The sequence below is a fragment of the Bubalus kerabau genome, chromosome 17 (genome assembly GCF_029407905.1).
Source record: "Bubalus kerabau isolate K-KA32 ecotype Philippines breed swamp buffalo chromosome 17, PCC_UOA_SB_1v2, whole genome shotgun sequence".
In the NCBI taxonomy this organism is placed as follows: domain Eukaryota; kingdom Metazoa; phylum Chordata; class Mammalia; order Artiodactyla; family Bovidae; genus Bubalus; species Bubalus kerabau.
Window position 1 is genome coordinate 52,526,174 of NC_073640.1, and position 24,842 is coordinate 52,551,015.

Here is a 24,842-nt window from a genome sequence, read left to right on the forward strand (position 1 = left end):
TTATCTCTACCTTTATCAAGATTTGTTTTATGGCCCAGCATACCGTTTTTTCTGGCGAATGCTCCATAGGCACCTGAGACAAATGTATCTTCTGCTTTTCTATAGATGTGTTAGGTCTAGTTTATAAGTGTTGTTCAAATCTTCTTCTGTTTTCTTATTGACATTTTGCCTGATTGTCCTATTTATTATTGAAAGTGGAGTACTGACGTCTCCTAATACTATGTTTTTTAAAGAAATTTATTTCAAAAATATTTATTTTTGGCCGTGCTGGTTCCTCGTTGCTGCTCAAGGGCTTTCTCAAGCTGTGGTGAGCGGGCCGATTCTCTAGTTGTGGTGCTTGGGCTGCTTTTGTTGCGGAGCATGGGGTTCCCGGGTGTGCACGCTCAGCAGTTCCTGCTCTCGGGCTCTCGGGCTCTCGAGCAGGGGCTCAGGAGTTGTGGCGCACAGGCCGAGTTGCTCTGCGGCACGTAGGATCTTCCCAGACCGGGAATTGAACCCATGAACCCTGCATTGGCTGATGGATTCTTAATCACGAGTCCACCAGGGAAATACTCCATTTCTTACCTATGTGGTGGCCGCATGTGCACTCAGAGTATAATTTTTTTCAACTGTATACACACGTATTAATATGTATGTGTCTCTACACATAGATACACTATATGGCACAATTTTTTAAAACGAGTTTTTTAATTTTACCACTATTAGGATAGAGCCTAAGTTCTTCTGATGACATATAAAGCCTCATACAACCTGTATTCTGCCTGTATGCCTGACCTAATCTCCTGCCATCCTCCTGCCTCCCTCTCAGCTCTGGCCACACTGACCTTCCCGCTCTAGCTGACGGGTCAAGTAATAGCGGAGCTTGTTGGAGGGGCGCTTAATTGGCCCTGTGTTTAAAGCCATTTGTATTAGCAAAGCAAACAAATGTCTGTGGTGGGCTGAGTGAGTGAGTGGGGGTTGGCCAGCCAGGGGCAGGGATTATGTGGCAACTGCAGCCTCCCAGAGATTAGGAGGAAAGGTGTCTGCTTATATAAGACAGCTGGAGATGGTCCTGAAGACTGCCAAAAAAGGAACAGTTGTGGGTGAAGGAGCCATCAATCAGGTCCCCTGAACAGGTGGAGGCTGGCGCTACTCTCAGCGGAAAGCTGGGCTCAGAGCTCCAGTTACCAGCATGGAGAATCCAACTATCAAAACCAATGCCAGAGGGGAGGGAGACGATGAGAAAGAAGCCTGAGTCAGCGGAAAGAGCAAGTCCAGAGCACCTGAGGTGACTGCAGACCCACTAGAAAGGGAGCTGGACCCCAGTAACAATAACATCTAACTAGGCAGTTCTCAAGGTAGGGTCCCCTGGACCAGCAGCATCACTTTGATGCAGGAACTCGTTAAAAATGCAAAGTTTCAGGCTCCCCTTTCTGAGAATCAGAAATTTCAAGGGGAGGGAGGGCAGGGCCCAGCAACCATGTCTTAACAAGCTCTCTCCAAGGACATTCCCACGTCCAACAAAGTCTAAGAACCATGGATTAATGTCAGTGAGCGTGGACTATGTGCCAGGCACTGTTCTGAACAATTTACTTCTGTTAACTCACTGGGCTTCATAATGGTGTTATCACAGAGAGCAGCACCGTTTTCCAGATGGGAAGGTGAAGCAGTGACTTACGTAACTCACCTGAAATCAGAGGGCCAGGCAGAGCAGAGACGTGGCGTGGAGCTGTGCTCTCCCCCTCCCACCACGCTCGCCTGTGGTGAAGCTGTGCCCAGGACATGGCCGCTGGAATGCTTCTCAAACATTCCTGCCAGAACCCATTCCAAGTTTGTGATTTTCTAAAGTTGGACCTGAGAATTTGCACTTTTTCACCAGGTTGCACACTTGGAGAACTTCTGTCCTGTCACTCTGCATTTTCCACATGCTGAGTGCAGCTAATGGAAATGTTGACTGGGGCTTTAAAACAACAACAACAAGCTCCATGTGTATAGGCCCCTGCTGGGATGCTTTGGGCTACAAATGACAGAAAACCCAATTCAAACTGGCTTAAGCAGAAATGATATTTATACGCTCATCTAACTGAACAGGTTACGTCGGCCTTCGGGTACAGGTGGATCCAGGGCCGAGGAGGTGGTCAGGATTCTCTTTCCCTCTTCATCTCTCAGCTCTGTCTTCCTTTCCGTATGGCCATTTCCAGGTGAGCGCTCCTTGCACGCGGGCCCCCAGCAGCTCTGGCCTTGGCTCCTACTGGCTGGGAAACCACCACCTTTTGTGTTTTGTGATGTCCCCCTTCCCTACCAGCTCAGGGGAAGCCCACCCCAGCTCTCATCGGCCGGGTCTGGGTCACAGGCTCATTTCTGAAATCGTGGTGGTCAGGGAGATGGAAGTCTCAGTAGGGAGGCCCAGGTTATGGGCTCAGCCCTAGAGAACCAGCAGGTGGACTTACCTGCACCCAAAACACACAGATGAAGAGGCAGAATGTGGGGTGCTGCAGCCAGAAAAATGGGTGGCTACGCGGCAGGCCAGTATAACCAGTGTCCACTGCACCACCTTCAAGGAAAGGGCACCAGGAAGCCGACGTGTGTCCCACTCATTAATCTTTCATAAATGGGTCCGAGCACAGAGATGATGGTAAAAGAGGGAACCTGGAGTTTGATGTGTTGTTTCGTTTATACAGAGGAAAGGCTTGGGCAAATTACCTGTGGCCCTAGAAGTCAGCACAGCGGTTATCCTTGGGGAGAGGGTGTATGATCAAGTCCTCTGTTGCTGCTTTAACGACCCCCCCTCACCTTAGTGGTATCATAAAATACTGGGACCTGACGACGACTATCATTTGCGTGTCTGGTAGTTGGCTGAGCTCTTAAGTATGTGATCGCAGTGTTGGGATTCCTATAAGGTGATGGACGGACACAGCAGTGTCTGCACAGGAGGCAACCAGCGGGTGGCGGGAACAAGCAGGACAGCCTGTAGTCCGAGGCCCACTCAGTTCAACGGAGGACTGAAACCAGCCTCACAGGGGTGCTGGGAAGAGTCAAGGGAATCATGCAGGTAAAGGCCTCACACGCCACCTGACACAGCGCGGGTGTCCCTGTGAGAATAAAAGGAGTCAGGCCTGAAGAGGGAGGGCTCATGCCCTACCCTGCAGCGTGTTATCCCCACAGGAAGATGGCATTACTGGCCCCAGCAGGAAGAGGGGTACCCTGCACTCCCAGACAGGAAGAGCAACCACCTTACTACCCAGAAGCGGGAGGGGAGGCTTCCTTCTTGCCTTGCCACAAGCCCAGCCAATGGGAAGCTGGCACTGCCTGCTGCCTCTGATTAACTTTCTGATAACTTTCCTGTCACACTGTCCTTACTACGAAAGCCTTCTACGTTGTGTTAACTTCTTGGTTTGCCATACAGAATGCTGCCCCATCCATGAATTTTTAAATAATGCAAATTAGATCTTAATTTACTCAGTTAAACCTTGTTTTTTGCTAACACTCCTAAAAGTGGTAACTCACTTACCACATGATCACCAGTTCTGTTTGGCTGCATGTAAGAGGACCCAGGTCCAAAGGGCTTGAATTAGAAAGAAATGCATTACTTCACACACAGCAAGAAATCCAGAGGTGTAGGGTGTTTCAGGGTTGTTGAAGTCAGACATTTAAGAAAATTTAATTTTACTTCCAAAAGAATTTTAACTTAAAAATACACATATTTATCAAGTGCCAACTAATCACCAGGCCCAGAAGTGGAGACACAGCAGGGGAAGCAGAGCCTCTCGCCTGGCTCCGTGACTCAAGTCCTTCTGCCCAGACCTCCTCGGCCTGACAGGCGAGCCCCCAGGGGCTGGCACTGCCCTCCTCACATGGCATATCCAGAGGTGGTATGAGGAGTCTGAGCTGCCCACTCCCCTTTTTGATTTAGCTCTACAGAGGTATTTACGTGCAGTAAAATAAACCCATTTTAAGTGCACAGCGCAGCAAATCCCCAAAGCTTCCCTCTTCCACTTGCTGGTTTTACCACTTTTCGTGCGCACAGTGTCTCTGTGTGCCGGGTTCTCAGCTTTCTGGATGGTATCGTCGTCCAGTATGGAATCTTCTGAATTTTGCTCCATTCACAGAACATTATTTTTCTCGCACACCTGTAGTTCCTTCCTTTTCACGACTGCATAATATTCATTCAAGAGGGATTTACTGACTCCATGCCAGGTTCTGGAGATAAAGTGGCGACAAGAACAGGCTTTGTCCCCATCCTTGTGGATTTATCGATCTCAAGGGAGAGACAGTCATTTAGATCATGAAAGCATGTCGCCTACTGTCTCATTGTGGCTGCTTCTTTGTGTTTGGATGTAGAATATCTTTTTGGTAGGTTCCAGTCCTTTTTTTGTTGATGGTTGTTTGGCAGTTGTGATTTTGGTGTTTTCATGTGAGGAGGTGAACTCAAGTCCTCCTACTCTGCCATCCTATCTCCCATCTCCGGGAGACAGACATTTAGATGCTGACGTGTATCACAGGTAGTCAGGGCTGAGATGAGGAAAACCAATAGAGCAGAAGCCCAAAACAGACGCCCAACCACCCTGGGGGATCAAGGAGGACTTCCTGGAGGAGGAGACATCTTATTTGAGACCCGAAAGATGTGGTTACTTTTGAGAATGAGGTAGGAAGAAAGAGGGAAGCTTCAAAAAAGAGAGAAAAACATGTACAAATGCTTAGAGATGAGGAGTCTGGAGGGCTAGACCAGCACAATCCAAGAGAAACATCATGAGAACCACAAATGTAATTTAAAATTTTCTAGTAGCCACATCAAAAAAAAAAGGAAAATTAATTTTAATAATATATTTTATTTAACCCGATATATCCAAAATATTACCATATTAACATGTGATCAGTATAAAAGCTATTAATGAGACATTTTACATTCTCTTTTTGCACTAAGTCTCTGAGATCTGGCCAGTATTTTACACTAAAGTACATCTCAGGCCACACAAGCCACATTTCAAACCCTCCACGACCACACGTGGCTGGTGGCTGCCTTACTGAGCAGAACAGCACAGCAAGACCCTTGTTACTCAAAGCACTGGCCTCGCTTGGGAGCTTGTTAGAAATGCAGAATTCTCAGTCCCCCTCCCCAGACCCACTGATTCAGAATCTGCATTTTAACACGATCCCAGGGGACTTATATGTACATTAGTTTAAGAAATATGGGTCCAGTTCTGCCTGAAACACTTCTGTGGCTTCCCACTGCCCTCATGAGAAACCCCAGGTACTGGCCCTGGTAGTCATTCATTCATTCGCTCATTCATTCCTGTTACTGCGCGCCTGCTGTGCGCCAGGCCGGGTGCTGGGTGATCCTGGGACACAGCAGGAACACAGACAGACCTGAGTCATGGAGCCCCCAGGCAGTTAAGTACCCAGATCCCTGTTTCCTTTAGACCGTGTTAAACACACTGTGCTGAGGTGAAGTTACGGTGTGCATGGGGTGTAACGGGAGGCTGACCTGGCTTGAGTGGAGGGGCGGCCAGAAACGAACCCAAATAAGGAAGAGGCCACTATCGCGGCAGAGAGCCACACGCAGGTGAAATGTCCCGCTGCGGGGGACGGGCTGCCAGGCAACTCGGCCGGCCTCGGTCACTAAAAGGGATCGTTTTCAGGCTTCGGGGCCATGTGGAGAAATGCCCGCAGGGGATCAGGTTACGGGGAACGAGCCAGGGATGGGGCTGCAATAGTGTCACACCGGCAGAGACGCCTGCATGTGGAAAGCCCACGGGGAGCAGCTGGGCTCGCGAAGGTGGTCAGTGTGCCCACAGCGGGAGGACTTAGGGCGAGGAAGTTAGGTCCCTTTTGCTTTGAAGGCCCAGTCTTCTGATAAAACACCTGAATTGCTTTAAACTAACTGAGCAGGGAGGGAACGTGTGCGGGATGTGGAGGGAACAAGAATAGCCACGTGCTGTAACTGCTGAAGCTAGGTGATGGGGGCACGGGCACTCATTAGACTCTTCTCTCCGCCTTGGCGCATGTTTGAAGTTTCCCCTTAAAAAAACAAAACAAAGTTAAGTGTTTTTCTTCACAAGTAATTGGGGATGTTGAAAAAAATATTTTTGGCACCTGGAGAATAAAGTCTTTGAAGCTCTTCTGAAAAGAAGAAACTGCAGTATTAGAAATGTGAGCATCTCGGGGAATTTCCTGGTGGTGCAGTGGTTTGGGCCCCGTAGTTCCACTGCAGGGGGCATGGGTTCAATCCCTGGTCAGGGAGCGTCAGATCCCACAAGTTGCCTGGCAAGGGAGCCCCCCCCCCCCAAAAAAAAACCACTGTGAATGTAAGCATCTCCTTAAGAATGGAGCCCAAGAGGAAGAGGGTTGAAGGCACAGACAGTAGAAGCAATAGTACGCCTGGGTTCAAATCCCAGGGCTGCCACTCACTACCTATGCAACCTGAAGCAACTGATTTCAACTCTGAACTGAAAAACTGGGATAACAGCAGCTGCCTCCTAAGGGCTGTGTTAGGTTGTTACTGAATTAATGCACACAGAGGGCTCAGACCGGTGCCTGGCTTGAAGCAGCGCATGTAAATGTTGGCGGTGGTTATCACAGCACATGCCAGGCAGATGTCAACACCGCCAAAGGTCTCAAGGCAGACGCACCCACAGTTCCTTTACAGAACTGACTGTCCCAGTAGTCTGGTATCAGAGGGGAAGTCAGGAACTCTCCCAACACCGATGTATTGATACTTTAGTAACCTTCCCTTACACATACAAAATCCTTTTCTACAAGTCAGTTGTTCCAAAGGCTTGTGAAACACCCTCTAAGTAAGTGACTTAAGTTCTGTTTATAATGATAACTGAAGACTTCACGGTAGAGAGGTTCCCTAAGTTGATGGGACCTTGAAAGGAATCCTATAAGCACTCAGAAGTCAGTCTGGGGTGACTGAAGGTTACAGACACACCCCTGTTCTCTTCCTGCCCTGGTGGAATGGTTTAGGTGATATTTTACAAATGATTCCTGAAAGGTTTTTTCCTCTTAAACACAATGTGATTATTGTCTTTTGTTTAGTTAACTCTTTCTCCCACAACAGCTACTGGTGTGTTCTGTTAGTATTCAACAAAAACATGTTTGTTGCAAAAAGTACTTTAAAGTGAATCTCCTCTCCCCTACTTTCAACATGCAGAAATGACCACTGGTTTTACATTTTGTCCATCTTTACAGATGACGTCTGGGAGTGTTTCAAAATAATACGAGTGGGAAGAAAGTGGGTGGTGTATGTGAATGGGCAGGGCTGGCGGGACTGAAGGTCAAGGGGCTGAGCGAGGGTGCACGCTGAGGCCCAGGTGAGAGTGAGGGCCGAACTCTAGGAAGAGAGGAAGTGAGTTCAGTGCATCTGTGGCTCAGGCAGTCGGGGGGACAGGCGGAGCAAGTCAGGGACCAGGTCACACCACACACTCAGTGTCAGTCTATGGCGTGAGGACTCGGTCCTGAGGACGCTGGAGAAATATGGAAGGACTTCAAGCAAGAGGGTGTGATAAGATCTGGGTTTCACAGAGATCCCTCAGCTGTCCAGTGGAGGTGGGTTAAAGGGGGAGACAGGAGGCCAGGCAGAGACGAGGTAGGAGAGGACAGAGCTGGACCAAGGCAGGGCCATGACAGATGAGAAAGAGCGGGTGGTCAAGCCCTGGAGGAGGACGGTAGGATGCAGGTTGGGGAGGGAGGCGGCATCAAGGATGAAGCCTTGAGCTCTCTCTGGGAGCCTGGTGTGTGACACCTCTGTGACAAGGGCCAAGAAGAGGAGCAGGTTTGCAGTTTGGGACATGGTGAGTATAGGGGCCCGGGGCTGAGGGCAGGATGGAGAGAGGGCTTCTGGGGCCCAGGGAGGAGTCAGAGCTAAAGGCGAAGAGTGGGCATCATCAGTACAGAGGCAGGAAACAGACCACAAGAGGGTGAGATGGCCCAGAGGCGGGAGGAGAGAAGAGCCCCCCACCAGCCTCATTTAAGGGGTCAGTGAAAACAGGAACCTCTTGCAAAGAAGCAAGACACAGGAGAAAAACCAGGGGACACTGTTGTCACAGAAACCGAGGAGCGCATGTCCTTACAGAAACGGGAATGGCCCGCCATATGTGCTAAGATGGCCCATAGGATGAATACCAAAAAGTGCCCGCTGAGCCAGGATTCTCAGCCCAGAGAAAGCAGTTACAAGAAAACAAGGCCAGAAGGAACCCTCTGGAGACTGGATGCGAGACCATTATGGACTCAAATAGGTTTATTTGTATACACTGATGTCTGTATACATACACACACAAATACAAATGTGTGTGTACATGGGTTTCCGCGTATACATTTCCCCAGCTGTCAGCTGAGAGACAACGGAGACACCTCAGGTGCAATGACCACGCTCAGTGCCCAGTTCTTGGTTTCCAGTGCCACCCTCCATCAGAGGAACTGGGGCTACCTGCAGAGGGGCTGAGTCCAGGGCTGGGCAAGTAAATGTGAGAGGAACTGGCACATCTTACAAGTGCTGAAGAATAAGGACGTGCTCGAGGGAAAAAATAAGAATACAGAGCCAACCTGGAAGAGCCCCTACGGCCAAAACTGGAACAAGGTGAGTGAAAAAGTTAATTACGATAGTATTGGGTTAGATGCAGAGAATAAAATATCCATGAGTCCGCACTGATATGACTGTACAAATAAATGGGACAGAAGAGACAAACCTCCCTACAGAAGAGTCCCCGTAAGAAAGAGGAAATCAGAAAAGCATCCTTAGAACACCACAGTATCAACTGCTGCTGAGCAGCTTCACTGAGGAATCCAAATGAGCAGGCGGAATGCCGAGAAGGCCTCAGAGAGTCTTCCCATATTTATCAATTACTGTGGCAGTTTTAACATAGGAAAACAATTTCTTTGTATTTTCCCTCCAGGAATTGGAGCTTCTGGGCTGGATTTTGTGACTAGTTTCTAAAAGGCATAAGGAAAAGGAAAACCCTATGAGAAACCTGGCGGCCAGCACCAAAAGGAAGTGATCCGGGTTCCCATCAGCTGAGTGGTACTCTTTGCCCAAATCTACAATCCTGGTCTAGTCAGGAGAAGAACATCAGACGACCCCAGACTGAGGGGCCTCCTCCCCCATACCTGACGGGGAAGGCCATAGGAGGGAAGGACTGAGACACTGTCACAGGGCGGCGGACACGGGATGAACAAACGCGACACGGCATCCTGGAACAGAAGAGCATTAGTCAATTCCACCCGTTCTTCCACTAAAGTGAATTCTGTTAGCAGAATAGGAATCAGTGTTCATTGCTTAGTTTTTTGACAAATGTACTGCAATTAAATAAGATGCTAACATCGGGGGAAGCGGAAGGAAGTCTCTATTATCTTTGCAACTTTCCCGTAGATCTCAGAAAAAGCTTAAGTATCTATTGACTTGGCTATATAGTCACCACCTGCGTCCCAGACTCCATCTGACTCCAGATTTCATCTCATGGGTTCTCGACTCCAGGAAGTCCTCCCTGATACCTTCAACGAGGTCACGTGCTTCACTGGGCTTCCCTACCTCCCCCTTCCCGCCGTGAGCCCCGTGGTCAGGCTGTCTCCCCACTGGACAGGTGCTCTGGGAAGACAGGCCGGAGGCTGCTGCAGTCATCGCCAGGGTCCCCCTCATTCCTGGAACCTGACCTTAGCCCTTCAAGTTCAGAGCCTGCCAGACCCCCCACCTTCCTTGTCTCCCCACCCTTCCCCCAGTACACCAACTGTCACCAGCACTGATTATTTGAGGTGACCGCCCTGTCCACAGCCCTTCGCAGCACACAGACCTCACTGTAGGAGTCCTCCATCCACGGTGGGTGGAGGGGGTTGGACACTGGACCCCAGCACTCCGACTTCTGTCTGGGGAACTTGGGACGGAAAGGCTGTGGGGCACCGCATGGGGAGACCCCATAGAGTCAAGGCAAGAGCCCCCCGGGGCCAGCCTGGCGGCTGCAAACAAAAACAGCAACTGCAAAGAGCAGCGGGGGCCCACAGGGCCTGGGGGAAGCGGGGTCACTGCCCCATGTTGACTCTCTTCTCTGTCATCACCCACAACCAGCCCACTGTGGGGTCTGCCTTCAAAACGCATCTGGACGACTGCTCAGGCCTCCCCACACCCTCGTCCAGGCCACCGTCCCCTCCCCACAGGCTCCCTGCTTCCACTCCCAGATCTCAGGTCCATCCACACACTCCCTCCCTTAGTGAACTCATCCTGGACCTTATTACCATGAAATCACCAACAACTCCACCTTTCTGTCTCCAGCCCAGACGGCGCCCCTGAACGCCGGACTCCTGTACCTGCTGGGGTACCTACCACGACCACGGGCTCCTTCACACAGTGAAACAGCACTCTGCTCAGGCGAAAACCTTGCAGTCGCTGACCCGCCCCTTTCTCAACTCGCACCCCAATCCGCTTTCACCACTACCACGCTGACCAAGCCACCATCTCTCAGCTGGATCGGAGCCGCAGCCTCCACGCTGGGCCTGCTTCCATCCAGGGGCCCCCACAGTGGCCGGAGGAACCCCACTAGGACATGAGATGACGTCACTCCTCAGCTCAGGATGTTCCGACTGCTTCCCACTTCACTGGGAATCAAATCAAGTCCTTCCCATGCCTGCCCCTGCCCCGATCCCCTGCGTGCCTCCCACCCCCATCCCCTTTCCATTCAGTCTGCTCCAGTTCACCCTTTTTTGCTCCTCCTACACATTGAGCACATCACAGGACCTTTGAACTTGCTGTTTTTTCCCCCAAACAAAACAGGCGCACAGCTGGTTTCCTCCCTTTTGGTCAGGTCCCTTCTCCAATCGCATTTTCTCAGAGATCTCTCATTTAACCCCTCCACCTAAAATAGCAGCTCTTGTCACTCTCTATTCCCCTCCCCTGGCCTTCACCAATACTAAGGTAAGGGAAAGTAAGTGAAGTCGCTCAGTCGTGTCCGACTCTTTGTGACCCCATGGACTGTAGCCTATCAGGCTCTTCCGTCCATGGGATTTTCCAGGCAAGAGAGCTGGAATGGATTGCCATTTCCTTCTCCAGGGGATCTTCCTGACCCAGGGATTAAACCCAGGTCTCCTGCATTGCAGGCAGACGCTTTACCGTCTGAGCCACCAGGAACAAAAATACTAACTTTTGTTAAAATCATCTACCTCTCCCCGCTAGAATGTTAAGTTCCAATGAGGACAAGGCTCTTGAGCGTCTTATTTACTATTATAAAACCAGCACCTAAAACAACGACCGAAAAAGTATTGCATATCTGATGAATCAACAAATAACAAAACCCAGATGTTGGCTCCAAGTAACAGAAAGCCCTATTCAACTTGGCTTGAATGATTTAAAAAAAGAAAAAAGCTTTATTGGATCCCCTAATAAGAAAGTCCTGAACTAACTCTTTTCAGATGCGGCCTGATCCAGCACTTCAACAACATCCCCAAGGACCTGACGCCTGTCTCTCCACTAGGCCTTCCGAGAGAATGGCTGTGCCCTGCGGCCACAGCCCACCTGGGTGCGTGCTTAGTTGTGCCCTGCGGCCATAGCCCACCTGGGTGCGTGCTTAGCCGAGATCATCTTCCCTGCCGTGGGTTAGGTGTCTGCCCTCTGACAGACCCTGTGTTCCTCATGGCAACCTTCTGAGATGACAAGTATAATCTCCACTTTACGATGAAGAAATGGAGCCTCAGAAAGGTGAAATCACTTATCTAAAATCATATCGCTAGTAAGTGGAGGAATTAACGCTTTAATTCCTCTTATGACCCCTTCTTTAACCATCATGGAGATTTTAACGCTGGTGACCATGATGCTGGTAATGGCCATGATATGCTCACCATGTGTATCCTGCTGGTCCTCCACTAACTTCTCTGTGCCCTGGTTTTCTAATACACATAATGACAATAATAATACTACCACACAGGGTGACTCTGAGGGTTAAAAGAGCTAATAATAATATGGACTTCACTGGTGACTCAGACGGTAAAGAATCTGCCAGCAATGCAGGAGATTTGGGTTTGATCTCTGGGTGGGGAAGATCCCTTGGAGGAGGGCATGGCAACCCACTCCAGTACTCTTGCCCGGAGAATCCCATGGACAGAGGAGCCTAACGGGCTATAGTCCATGGGGTCGCAAAGAGTTGGACACGACTGAGTGACTTAACACTTCTCATTACACTTATTACTAATACATAAAATGGTCAGATCTCAAAAAAAAAATCTGTCTCAGTTAGCTATTGCCAGGTAACAAGTCCCCAAACACCATGGCTTAAAATAGAAACCATTTATTTGCTTCTGATTCCGTAATTTGGACAAGGCTCTGAGGGGCGAGGGGACTCAGGATGGCTCATCTCTACGCCATGTGGTGTCAGCAGAGAGCTGGGCTAGACCATCCAAGATGGTACCACTCATGGCTGATGTAGCACATCAGCTGGGGGCTGACTGGGCCTCCCTCTTTCCACATCTCTCTCCAAGGGGTGGTCCAGGGCTCCAAGAGAGTAAAAAGCACAAGCTGCTACTTCCTAAGGCCCAGGCCCCCCTCCCAACCAGCACAGCATCACTTCCACTGGATTCTGTTGGTCGAAACAAATCACAGGCCAGCCCAGATTAAAAGGGAGGAGGAGACTCCACCTCTTCCCGGGAGAACCAGGAAAGAACACATGGTCTTCCTCAGTAGCAGCCACTTCACGGCAATCAGCTTCCTCACAGGCGTCTTTACTTCAGTCCTCAATCCCCTACACAACGCCCAAGGGAGCTTTTAACACACGTAACCGATCATGCCTCCTTCCACTGTTTAAAATTCTACAGCTTCCCAGGACTTCCTTGGTGGTTCGGTGATTAGGACCCTGAGCTTTCACTGCTGAGGGCGCAGGTTCAATCCCTCGTCAGGAAACAGATCCTGCAAGCCAGCGCAGTGTAAAAAAAAAAAAAAAGAAAAACCAAAACAAACATTCTTCTACAACCTCCCAACGCACCTGGGGTAAAGACACAAACTCCTTACAGGATCCACATGGTCTGGCCTCTTTCTCCCCCTCAGCCTCTACATTCCAAGTCACACACACACACACTTAATATCCTTCATCACCTCATTTCCTAGGGTCCAGATGAGACATCCTGTCAAGTGTTCTCACAACACTCTACTTTGTAATTTCATATCTGTGTGATAAGTTAACAATCTGAACCTCCACCCCCGAGAATGTGAGTTCTCTAGGGAAACTCTCTTGTTTTCTGCTGCATTCTCAATTCTGAGCACAAAACAGAGGCAAGATGAAATGCCCCTTGGATGTCACAGACCTCAGCAAATTTTCAGGCAGCCCTGGGCACAGGGGATCAGCAGAGTCCCTAGGATGCTGGGATCGCTAACTACTATGAAATCACCCGTCCATTCATCTTGTAAATAGTTACTGAGTCTGTACTACATGTCAAGAGCTCTTCTATGTGTTAGACAAAAAGCATGGAGTAAACAAAAGCTTCTGCCCTGATGGTCTGCTATGGGGGAAGACAGACAATAAGCCAAGTTAAAGGGAGGACAGATATGAGTATCAGTGATCCAGTTCTAGAAGGGTTGTCAGGAAAAACCTCCAGAAGAAGGTAACATCTGAGTAAAGACCTAAAGGAGATGAAGGTGAGCCTTGACTCTCTGGGAGAAGAGGGTTCAAGGTAAAGAGAACAGCAAGTGCAGAGTTCCTGAGGCCAGTATGGCTGGGGCAGAGGGAACAAGCCGAGGGGAGTGGATGATGTCAGACGGGTAACAGGGACACAGCATGCAGGGCCTTGCAGGCCACAGAGAGGAATGTGGTTTCTACCTTCTGTGAGATAGAGCCACACGGAATCAAGAGCAGGGAGGGGAATGTGACCAGATGCAGGCTTTCAGAATGTCCCTTTGGCTCCAAGTGAGGAACAGACAGTGGGGAGCAAGGAGACGAGTGTGGACAGGGCCAGGGTGACAGGAGTGGAAGTGGGAAGAAATGGTCAGGTTCTGAATATACTTTGAGAGTACTTGCTGATAGACTGGACTAGGGTATAACACAAAAAGGAGAGTTGAGACAACTCCAAAGCTTTTGATCTGAATAACTACAAGGATAGAGCTGACATTTAGTGAGAATGTGGGAGGAATACGTTTTGGGGAAAAGACCAGGAGTTCAATATCTCTAGATATCCAAGAGGAGGTATGCTGGCAGTCAACAGGTCAGGGGAGAGGTTCTGGGTAGATGTCTATGCTCATCACAGATTCCTTACAGGACTTACATGATCCGACTCCTGTGATGTCTTGAGGCTCATCTTGCACCTTGCTAAGTCAGTGGGTTCACTCACAGATCCTGAGCCCTCTACCTCCTAGCCATGTAATCTTGGGCTGTGCTTAGTTGCTCAGTTGTGTCCAACTCTTTGCGACCCCATGGACTATAACGCTGTTCATTAGGATTATCCTGGCAAGAATGCTGGAGTAGGTTGCCAAGCCCTCCTTCCCAACCCAGGGATTGAAGCCAGGTCTCCCGCATTGCAGGCGGATTCTTTGCCGTCTGAGCCACCAGGGAAGCCCAAGAATAATGGAGTGGATAACCGATCCCCTCTCCAGGGGAACTTCCCCACCCAGGAATCGAACCGGGGTCTCCTACATTGCAGGTGGATTCTTTATCAGCTGAGCTACCAGGGAAACCCTATCTTGGGCAAGTTATTTAATTTTTTCTACCATCGGTAACCTCATTTACAAAAGGAAGATCATAGTAGTACCTCCTTCCTACGGCAATTCATTCAAAAAATACTTTTTATTAAGCATTTTTGATATTCCAAAATCTGTTCCACAGTGCTAGAGAGATCCCTCTCCCACACAGCCTGTGAACTCAGCCTTCTGGAAGTCTCCTCCACCCACATTCATCCTCCCCTTCCATCCAAGGGCCCTGCCATGGTACAACACTGGCATCTCCTGCCTAGGACACCACGGCTGCCATCCTGGGCTCCCAGACCCTAGTCTCTCCCGTCAATCTCTTCTGGCAGCTGGCAGCAAATTGGGTCCCTTCCCTTCTGGAAATTACCCCGAGGTTCCCCACTGCCCTCAGGACAAGTCCAAGCTCCCTCAAGAGTCAACAAAATCCTCCAGGACCTAATTCACACAGCCCTTTTCAATAAGATTTCTACTAACACGAATCACCTGCGATTCATTCACACACCTGTTTCTCATCATTGCCTTCGCGCAAGCCATTCCGCCGCACCACCGTCACCCCCAAACATTCCTCCGTCTTCAGGTCTCAGTTCAGACAGCACCTCCTTCCCCAGGAAGGTTTCCCTACCGGTGCCGGGCTGGTTCTCTCCGCGTCCCAAGCGGCTTCCGTTAGCGAATACATGCAGATCCATAACCGGGCTCTTGCCCGTCTCTCCTACCGATTGGGGCTTCCCGCGAGCCGGACCCAACAAAGCAGCTACCAACCCCATATTGTGGGGCCACTTCGGGCCTCCCCGCTTACCTCGTGATCACGAACGCCTAACTTGCATGCTCTCCCAGCACAGCGCGCAACCCACCTGCCTCAAGACTGGAGACTCAACTCTCCGGAGTCTGGCCTAAATCACCCAATCACTGCCTCCTTCTCCTCTACAGCCCGCCTCCAGCATCCGGGCCCTGGACGTCTCTGACTGCCGATTGGCTGCCTGGGAAGCCCCTAAGCGCGTGAGCGTAAAGAATTCTGGGCTCTGTAGTTCCGCAACGAAAACCGGGGAAAAAAAAGGAGTGCCAAGAACGCCATTTCCCAGAAAGCGCCGCGCACCAGTATCCTTTGAACCTGGTGGCTCTTGATTGGTCGGTTGGGGGACAGAAGTTTCCAAATTACCATGGAAACAGGCCCACTTACCTGGAACCCCGGTAATTTCCTTTTGCCTGAGAATCTAAAACATTTTGCTCAGCACTGATTCCAATGAGTGACACAAGACGTGTGCGTGTGTGAGTGGGGTGGGGATTGGGGGGGGGGGGGGTATGTAAATTCTGTTCGCATTGCTGCCTGCCATCCCCCAGATGGCACCAATAAGGCCTGCTACATGCACTCAGCACCTACTGAACGCCGGGCAGAATGAACCACGCCTGTGCAGACTCTGCACAAAGCCTGGCTTCTCAGGACAGAACCTGATGTTCTCCATAGACAGCTGGCCCTTTACCTTTCAAGGTCTCAGTTTATCCGAGAAAAGGCCAGTGTGGGCTAGGAGCATATCCAGGATCGCTGTCTAGGATTCCACAGCCCCACGCCTCCTACAGGCCCATGTCTGTGCCATAACTCCCCCAGGGACCGGGGCCTCACCCCAACCACAAAGCTCTGCCAGCACCCCTTCCCCAAACACCGTTCCCCATGCCTCTGAGGGCGGGGTGAGGGGAGCCAAGGGCCTGCAAACGCTCAGGCGGGCATGTGAGAAAGCTCTTTACTGGGGGGTACAGCAAGGAGGAGCAAGGCCATCTCCCCCTACCTGCCCCCACCCCTCCTAGGGCCCTGGGGTGAGGGGGGTCTCCCCCACCCCACTGGACCACCACTGTCTTTGGTACAATAAATAGAAAACAAGGGGAGAGAGGGGGCCAAGGGTCCAGTCCTTAGTGGGGAGGTGAGCCTCAACCCCTCTCCTTGAACCCCTGCCCCAGGCCCCAATCAGTGCAGGCCTCACCCGCCCCGGCTGGGTAGCAGCAATTCCAGTCAAGGGGAGAGATGAGGATGGGAGCCCAGGGCCCCCGGATGGGGGGGTATGGCTTCAGGAGGGGCCCCAGGGAGGGGGCAGGGTCATGAGCTGGCTGCCGTGCTCTGGGGTACACCACGGAGGCCCAAGCGAGGCCCCAGGGTGGCAGGGTCATCAGGGGGTGGGAGGGGTGGACGACCCCCTGTCATCCGAGTCCGGAGGGCTGAGGCAGCCGGGTGCTGGGGGGCAGGCGCCGGGTGAGGTGGGGAGCAGTCTGGGGGCCCGCCCACCAGGCTCACATCCATCAGCTCCGGGGGTGGTGGTGAGGTTGGTGATGGGGGACGACCAAGGCATCGGGGTTGGGCGGGTAACTGGGCTCCAGCTCCTGGCAGTGATGAGGCAGAGGCAGGGGCCTGATGTGTCTTGTGGGGCACATCCCCCCCGGCCCAGGGGCGCAGCGGCTGGGAGGGCGGGACCTAAAGGAGCAAAGCAACGGTGGGTGATGGAGACCTGGATTCTGAAGCCCCAGACTACCCACCACCCTCCTCCTAAGTCCCCAAGACCCCATTACCTGGGGGCTGTTCATCTCACAGTCAGTGATGGGGGGCCCAGGGCCCCCACAATATCGGTTGCTATAGCGGTAGGTCCTGTTGTCACTGGAGGAGCCACTGGAGCCTCCTGGAAGTGCCAAGGAAGGAGAGAGGCTTAGCAAGGAAGTGAGGGGGGGGGGGGCGGTCTTCAGGTGGTGAGTCTGGTTCATGGCCCAGGCCCATTCAAAGGATCAGACACAAGTGAGATTAGGGGTCAGGGTTCAGTTGGGTGTCAGAGAGTCAAAACAAGTTTTAGAGATCTGAGCCCAAACTCAGAGAGACGCTCAGGGATCGTCGGCGCTCCCCTGCTCCACCCACTGTGTGAGTTCAGGATCTCGAAGTTTCAAAGCTCTAGGCCAAGGCCCAGGTGACAAAGCTATTCCCCGCCCCACACCCCCCCAATCAGAGCTACCCGACCCTCGTCCGGCACTGAGCACCCACCGGAGCTGGAGATGGAGCTGGCGGTGCTGGAGGAGGGGCAGGTGTCGAGGGGTGCGGGCGAGGTGGAGGCACTGCTGCCCGCCGGGCCCGTGTTGGTGGCCTCATCAGCCGTGCGGCGGAAGAAGCCGTGCTGCAGCGCCCCCAGCGGGCTGATGCGGGCGGCGGGCTCATACTCCAGCATGCGCAGCACCAGGTCCTGGAAGCGGAGGTAGTCGGCGGGGCTGTGGCCCGGCTCCCCCGCCCGCCGGCCCCCGGGCCCGCCCGTCTGCACGCCCAGCACCTCCTGCAGCCGCCGTGTCCCGGGGCCCTGGTAATCCTGGCAGGGGGAGGTGGGAGGGGGGGCAAGAGAGTGGCCGTCAGTGGGCAGGAGGGGCAGGGAGACACACACGGGGAAACAGAGGCACAAGAGAGAAAGTGGAAAGAGAGAAGCTAAGAAGAGCTGTGCGGTGGGTAGTAGGAGAGAGGGGGTGGGCGGGGGAGGAAGGAAAGGACAGACAGGGAAAGACACAGGGAGAGGAAGCAGGGAGACGGAGGAGGGAGCCCCAAGTGTGAGAGAGTGAGGGGCCGCCGGGGTAGGAGGAGCGGCGTGGGGCGGGGGCCGCACCTTCCTGAGTTCCTTTGTCCTTCGTAGGGTCCAGCCGCCCCCAGGCAGCCGCTCAAAGTACTTTCGAGCCTTGGGCGCCTGGTCCAGCATGGGGGCTGGTGGGATGCCCAGCACCTCCACGATCCGGTTCATCTGGTCCACCTGAGAGCAGGCGGGCCGTCAGGATCACTGGGCCGGCCGGGCCTCCACCCCCTCCTCGGGAGCACACCCCCTCCTCGGGAGCACACCTCATTGGAGCCACTGAAGAGGGGCTCTCCAGTGTGCATCTCCACCAGGATGCAGCCAAGGGACCACATGTCAATGGCCAGGTCGTAGGGAGTGCCCAGGAGCACCTCGGGCGAACGGTAGAAACGGCTCTGGATGTACTGGTAGATCTGGAGAAGGGGAGAGGGCAACCATCAGAGGTCCCAGCCTCTGCTACGAGAACAGCCCCAAAGCTAGGAGGGCCGACCGAGGGCAAGCCACCTGCCCCCAACACTTGGGACGGGGGACGCCAAACCCTGTTATCAGCACCAGCTTGCTGGAATCACCACCACTATCGTACTTATCGGCTTCAGGGCTCTCTGCCGGCCTAGTCTGGTCCTGAGCCCCTCTAAGTCACCAGGGGCTGGCAGCCGGCAAACCTAGGCCCTTCCCACCCTCCCAAACTAGACCCTTTTCAAGCCACTACCAGCATCATCTTAGCTGCAAATTTGAAGAGCCTCGCCCCTTCCATCCCCAGCTAAGAACACAGGGTAAACAAAACTTTGCAGAGCGCCACAGCCTTTCAGGCTCACAGCCACCCAACTACCCCTCTGCCCACCCCCTCCTCAATCTGGCAAAACTGGCCCTGTCCCCTCAGGCTCCGCTCTCCCCTCTCCTTCGGGCAGTACACCCGGTGGCCCTCTCCCTCTCTTGGCCCCATCCCAAGCACCGTAGCTCAGGTATCAGGCTGCACGTGACAAGGCTATCCCCGCCTAGCCTCGCCCCGCGGACCCAGGCCGCCAGTCGGCCCCGCCCACAGCCGGGCCACACCCACACCGAGCCCCGCCCTCGGGGCCGGGCCGCACCCGCTGGCCGAGCTGGCAGGAGCTGCCGAAGTCCACGATCTTTATGGCGCTGCGCTTGGGGTTGCAGAGCAGGATGTTCTCGGGCTTGAGGTCGCAGTGAATGATGCTGAGCTCGGGCGTGGCCAGGAAGAGCAGCGCCGTGCAGAGCTGCTGCGCCAGCTTCCGCGTCAGGTTGAGCGAGACGCCGCGGAAGTGCGTGTTGCGCAGGAGGTCGTACAGGTTGTAGGAGAGCAGCTCGAACACCAGGCACAGGTGGTTCCGGAACATGAAGTGCCGCTTCAGGTGCACTGCCGGGAAGGGGGCGGAAACGGGCCGAGCAAGAAACTGAGGCTCTGCGAGGGCCAGCGGCCCACAGTCACAGAGAGGCTGCTTCTCCAGCACAGACCAAACTGGAGTGTGCTCTGCGTGCTGGGTGCATGCGTGCTAAGTCGCTTCAGTCGTGTCCCACTCTTTGCGACCCTGTGGATTGTAGCCCACCAGGCTCCTCTGTCCATGTGATTCTCTACTGCCTACTAATTGGAACGTTTTCATATGTCCACAATTTCATTTACAGGAAGTTAACCTCTTTTCAAATCTCTGTCAGACTTTGTGATTAAACCAAAGAGAAAGTTTCTATTTGCTGCTGATGGGTTTTTAACACCGTCCTACACTTCATTTCATTTTATAATACTGTTTTTAGTCTCAGTTCTGTTTATTTTTGTGACAGAGGGTACTCGCTTTCCATTTACCATAAGGATGTGTATCTTCCCTTTAAAAGAAACACAAGACTCCTTCAATCTACTTGATTTTTCTAAAAGGAATCAGTATAGGAAAGAGGACAAAGATGCACACAGAGTAAAGGCTCTGGAGGCCACCGCCTGGTCAAATGACAGTTCTGCCGAGTACAAACGCTGTGACCTGCTGCAAGTGATGGCACCTAACCGCCTCTGTTTTTTCATCTCCAAACTGTGGGTAATCTGTGATGAGGGTTCAACAAGTTAATGTGTGTCAAGTTCTTACAGTAGAGCCTGACCCCTTAGTGAGCACTCAAATCAACTGACCAGCATTCTCATGTGAACAGGATACGGTGAAAGTGGCAAGCCTGCCCTGAAGACCCCAGCCCCTGCCCATAAGGGGGGGCCCATCCTAGCAGCCCTGCCCCAGGCCTCACCTATGTAGTACTTCATCTCTGTGTCATGCTGGTTCATCAGCTCCAGCAGCCGCAGCTCAATCTGGGCCTGGTTCAGGAAGGCTTTCTTGTTCTTGATGATCTTAATGGCCACCAGCTCCTGGGTCTGATGGTCATAGGCCTTCACCACCTGTGATCACAGGCCGTCACAATGTGAGGGAATGGGGGCACAGGGAACAGAGCCAGGGACCACCCCTCTCTCCAGCAAGGACACCCACCGATACCACCACCAGTAATACTACTCATTCAAAACGGGAGTGCTCACCCACAGTCAGACGCTAGGGTACACACGGGACACAGCCTTATGTGGGGAGTCCTGGTGTTTGCACTATTTTATAGAAAAGGAAACTGAGGCACAGGTAACCAACTGACTGCGCTGGGACAAGTGGCCCCGCGCGGAGCTCGAAGCCACTGAGCCCACTGGCTGTGGGTGGGGGTCAATACCAGGGGGTGCCCGTACCTCCCAACCCCTGGATCAAGGTCAGGTGAGGGGCATCCCGCACCTGGCCAAAGGAGCCTTTGCCAATGAGTGAGTCAATCTCATAGCGCTCCAGCCAGCGCTCGCCGCTGCGCACGATGTAGTCATGGTTGTCATCATCGTAACCGTGGTTCAGGACCTTTTTCTCCTTCTTGGTGCTCGAGTCCTGAGGTGGCGCCTGCTGGGCCCGCCGCTTCTTCTTCGCATAGTACACCTGCCCAGCAGGCCAGAAGACGGGGAGCGGTGAGTGACAGATTGTCAGGACCCCTCTGCGCCCAGCCTGTATCCCCGCTTCTCTGCCCACCTCATTGATGTGCTTGTAGGTCTTGATGAGGTCCACGGAGAGCTTACGCAGCGGGGCCGAGGTTGCGTCTCGGAAGGCCAGGGGCAGCCTCCTCGGCAGGAGCCGTACTTCCGGCAGCACCTGGGGACAGGCAGAGTGACTGGTCGGTGGGCACTGAGGGAGGGCCTCCACCCCTACCTCAAGGGGGCGAACTCTGTGGGCTGTTGGCTCACCATTACCACAGGGGTTATTTATCTGGTCACTGACAACCCCACTAGAATTGAAACTCCCAAAGGACAAAGACTTGACTTATTCTCGCTTCCTCTCCTGAGTCTGGAGCAGGGCCTCACACAGAGTGGGTGTTCATGAGCAATTTGCTGAAGTGAATGATTTACCCCTGACCTTTCATCACACACCTTGATTCTTTTCTAAACCTCAGTGGGAGAGGTTGGAAACCTGGGCTCTGACCCTCCCCATCCTTCAGTGGAGACCATCCATCCAGGGACTGCCTCCCAGAGGGGCTCCCTATCTTGCCTTGTCCTCACCCTTTGGGGCCTCCCCACCCTGCACCCCTTCTCTGTGCCTCTCTGCCCAGTTTCTTCACCCTGAGGATCGTGGATCCTCATACTCTATCATGTTTCAAGCTCTACAGCTCAGAGTCTTCAGTCTACCCTTGAAGCTCTTAACCCTGCACTCCCAGGCCTGGCTGGCTCCAAAATCCTTCAGGCTCAAGCTTCTTCCCTTTGAACCCCTCCAGATCTTTCACTTTGGATTTTTTTTTTCTTAATGAGTATTTATTGAGTGTTTACTATGTGCCCGGCACTGTTCTCAGCATTTCCAACTGCATTTCATGAACTTGTTTAATCCTCACAACGCTGTGAGGTAGGCATCGGGTCCCATTTGACAGAACAGGGAAGTGAAACATGGGGAACCTAAGGAAATAACCACTGTGCCTGGACGGGAGCCCAGGCTCTCCAAATCCCGACTCCTTCAGCAACTCCTCTCTATCTTCCACTCCCACGGCGCCCTTCACGCCCGGCAGACTGTCCTGGGCAACCACATCATCTTTTTTGGCCCCAAGACCCTTCTATCCCAGCCTCCCCTTTCCCCAGGCAGGTGAGGAGCCAGCGGAACGCGTACCTGCGTGTGCTCCTGGGGCCCCGGGAAGCCAGAGAAGGGACCATGGCCCGGTGGGACAGCCATGGTGGGCTCAGAGGGCCGCAGGGGAGCGAGGCCTGGAGCGGGAGCCCGGCCGGGGGGCGCCTTCTCGCATCCTGCACCTCGGCTGCCACCGCCGCTGAGACCTGAGAGGGGGCAGGGTGGCGGGGAGAGGGGGGACATGGAACAAGGGGATGTGTTGGCCAGTGCCAAGCAGGAAAGAGGTGGGCAGCAGAGAGAAGGCGGGGCCCAGAGCAAGAAGGAAAGGGTGCAAGGGGTCAACAGGTGGCAGTGAAGAGCGGACAGAGAGAAGTGGCGGTGGGGGCACAGCAGAGTCCCCGGCAAATGATGACCAGATACATGAAGCAGGCGGCAGGCAGAGAACACGGGAAAGGGAACAATTGGGAGCCAGGCAGGAATGTGGGCCGTGACAGGAAAGGACAGAAAGACATGAATAATTGGGGGGAGGAAGAGAAGAGAGAAACCACAGACAGCACAGGGAGTTGGGTTCACACTCTCCTCCCCATTTCCTTATGGCTCTCCTCAGGGCCCCTCCTGGAGTCTTCTCTGAACGTCAGGACCTTGTCTTACCACATGACGGTCCCTCCACTTCAAGGTCTACCCTTCCCAGTAGGTCCCCCAATCCAGAGAACTCTAGGCTCCCTCCCAAACCACAAGGGAGTCTTCCGGCCCCCTCTAAATCACAGCAGACTCCTCTGCAGGCCCCTAAAACCACATCAGGGTCCTCAGAGAGCTCCCAACCACACCAAGGTTATCTGAGGACCCCTTTATAACAGAGTCCTAAACCCAAGGCATTCTCACCCACCAGGGTACACCCTTCTCAGGAGACCCTCCCCATGTGGTGCCAAGACCTCTTCCCTATCATTTCCTCCCACATCAGGGACCACCCCTCCAGTAATTTCCCAAACCACATCCAGTTCCCGCATGCTACACCAGGCCCCTTCTCCACATTATTCCAAGCTGCTCCCCCCTCCCCCACTAGGGCCACTCCTTTGGGAAGCAAGGGGGAGGCGTTTCTATCCTTGCTTTAGAGTGGATCGTCCTTCTCTCCCCTACCATGGATCCTACCCCCACCATCCCTACCAATATTCCTGTCAGGGCCCTTTCTCCTGTTACTCCTTCACACTACGGTCAATCCACAGCTGTGCCCATTCCTAGAAGTCCCCCAGAGCCAAATTCGCCAAATATCACAGAATTCTCCCCTTCCAGAGTATCTTCTACACCAAACTCCTCTCCCCACGGGCCTTCTCCCCTGTCAGTCCTTTCTCCCATGCCAAGCCCTGCCACTCCACGATCCCTCTTCTCTCTTGGAGCTCCCCCACAAAACAATCTCTGCCCCGGGGCCCTCCCACAACAGGACCCTCTCTCCCAGCCTCCACCCCATACCCGGGTCAGGGCTGGCGCGCCCACGGGGGGCTGGAGCGCGGTGGGGCCCCCAGTTGGGTGGGCGAGCGGCCAGCATGGCGGTGGTGGCTGTGGTGAGGAGACAGCCGCCTGTCCCGGCCCGGCCGGCCCGGCAAGCCCCGCGGCGGGGAGGGCAAGCGGGACAGGCGGCCCGGTGGGTGACAACAGCAGGCAGCAGCCGCCGCCGCCAGGGGCGGGGAGAGAAGGAAACTAGGGTCAGCCCGGGGCACGCGGGGGAAGGGGAAAGCAGGTGGACGGGGGAGGGGCGGGTTAACCCTCGCCCCGCCGGCCCCGCCCAGCGCAGCCACCCGCCCCAGGGGACCCCGGCGTCCCGCCCCCCACCCTGGAGGCCAGCCCCGGCCTGAGGAGCCCAGGCGGGCGGGGCCGGACCGAACTTGGCAGTCCACACCTACCATGGCAACAACCGTGCCATTGGTCGTTGCTGCCAAGAGATCAACCAATCACAGCGCAGGACAGCGGTTGCTAGGCGACGACGATGCGGCCGGCGGAGCCGAGCCCAAACAAAGGGCGGGAGCGAGGCCCCGCTACCCCCTCCTAAGACTGCTCCCTCCGGCTCGGCCCCTTCCAGGAATCTGACTATGAATAGCCAGGCAAAGCCTGCACCTGCCCGCCGCCCCCCTTCTCTCCTCCTTCGGCCTCGTGCTAAATCTCGCGGCGACGCAGGCAGGGCGGGTCCCAGACTACCCTCCCTCCCCGAGAGCGCGTGCTGCCCCCCCGGAGCCGCGACCTTACCTAAGGGCGCGGGCAAGGGAACTCAAGCTGCTCGGGAAGCCCGAGCTCAGTCCTGCCCACAGGCTGAAGATATCCGGCGAGCGCAGCGAGCCAGGGCCCCGATTACCCAGTAATGCAACCAGCAAAATGGCGACCACAACAAACCGGCCCCCCCCGCCTCGGACTCCGCCCCCACCCCCCAAGCTGTTTCCCCTCACGTGACCCAGGGCAGCGCTCCGCGGCTGCGCTCCGAGGACCTTACAGGGATCCATGCGCAGTGAGCTACCGACCCCGCCCAAGCGCCGA

General features: G+C 53.8%; 2 protein-coding genes across 18 annotated transcripts in view; one reads left to right on the top strand and one right to left on the bottom strand.

Moving 5' to 3' along the window:
- Window positions 1-10,262, top strand: part of LEUTX (leucine twenty homeobox) — a 39,262-nt gene extending 29,000 nt beyond the window's left edge. For 5 of the 10 annotated variants that reach the window (XR_008704275.1, XR_008704277.1, XR_008704272.1 and 2 more), the window contains one exon: window positions 8,874-9,306. Coding sequence is in view for 2 of the 10 variants with exons in the window: in XM_055553450.1 (XP_055409425.1) it covers window positions 8,874-8,914 (41 nt within the window). In the remaining 8 variants the exon portion in view is untranslated. Of the gene's footprint in view, window positions 1-5,300; window positions 5,375-8,304; window positions 8,558-8,873; window positions 9,307-10,238 lie in introns of those variants that run through there. The other 5 variants (XR_008704279.1, XR_008704282.1, XM_055553449.1 and 2 more) reach the window with 4 other exon arrangements.
- On the bottom strand, window positions 3,105-24,716 carry DYRK1B (dual specificity tyrosine phosphorylation regulated kinase 1B). Of its 8 annotated transcripts, XR_008704269.1 has the most exons (14): window positions 23,787-24,033; window positions 22,362-22,525; window positions 21,243-21,362; window positions 20,964-21,152; window positions 20,443-20,590; window positions 19,293-19,579; window positions 18,471-18,617; window positions 18,244-18,384; window positions 17,920-17,955; window positions 17,640-17,835; window positions 17,180-17,286; window positions 15,423-17,084; window positions 9,085-9,168; window positions 5,560-5,997 (listed from the first exon to the last, which is right to left on the bottom strand). XR_008704269.1 is itself a non-coding variant. In XM_055553447.1 (13 exons), exons 1-13 carry the CDS (start codon window positions 23,860-23,862, stop codon window positions 4,159-4,161), a joined length of 1,977 nt encoding a protein of 658 aa, XP_055409422.1. In that variant the 5' UTR covers window positions 23,863-24,032; the 3' UTR covers window positions 3,105-4,158. The 8 variants fall into 8 exon arrangements, 4 of the variants coding, with proteins under 4 accessions (XP_055409422.1, XP_055409421.1, XP_055409423.1 ...); XM_055553447.1 differs by lacking the exon at window positions 5,560-5,997 and adding an exon at window positions 3,105-4,179 and having other exon boundaries at window positions 16,908-17,084; window positions 17,640-17,955; window positions 23,787-24,032; XR_008704271.1 differs by lacking the exon at window positions 23,787-24,033 and adding an exon at window positions 24,558-24,716 and having other exon boundaries at window positions 17,640-17,955.
- Window positions 24,717-24,842: the final 126 nt, after the last annotated feature.

What these genes read in the sequence shown, in the direction of transcription:
- DYRK1B (XM_055553445.1), bottom strand. Translation starts at nt 23,862, where the DNA reads ATGCTGGCCGCTCGCCCACCCAACTGGGGGCCCCACCGCGCTCCAGCC. An exon ending in AGAGATGAAGTACTACATAG is followed by an intron (nt 19,580 to 20,442) that starts GTGAGGCCTGGG and finishes CCTTCCCGGCAG; the next exon opens with TGCACCTGAAGCGGCACTTC. An exon ending in CCTGCCAGCTCGGCCAGCGG is followed by an intron (nt 18,618 to 19,292) that starts GTGCGGCCCGGC and finishes CCCCTTCTCCAG; the next exon opens with ATCTACCAGTACATCCAGAG.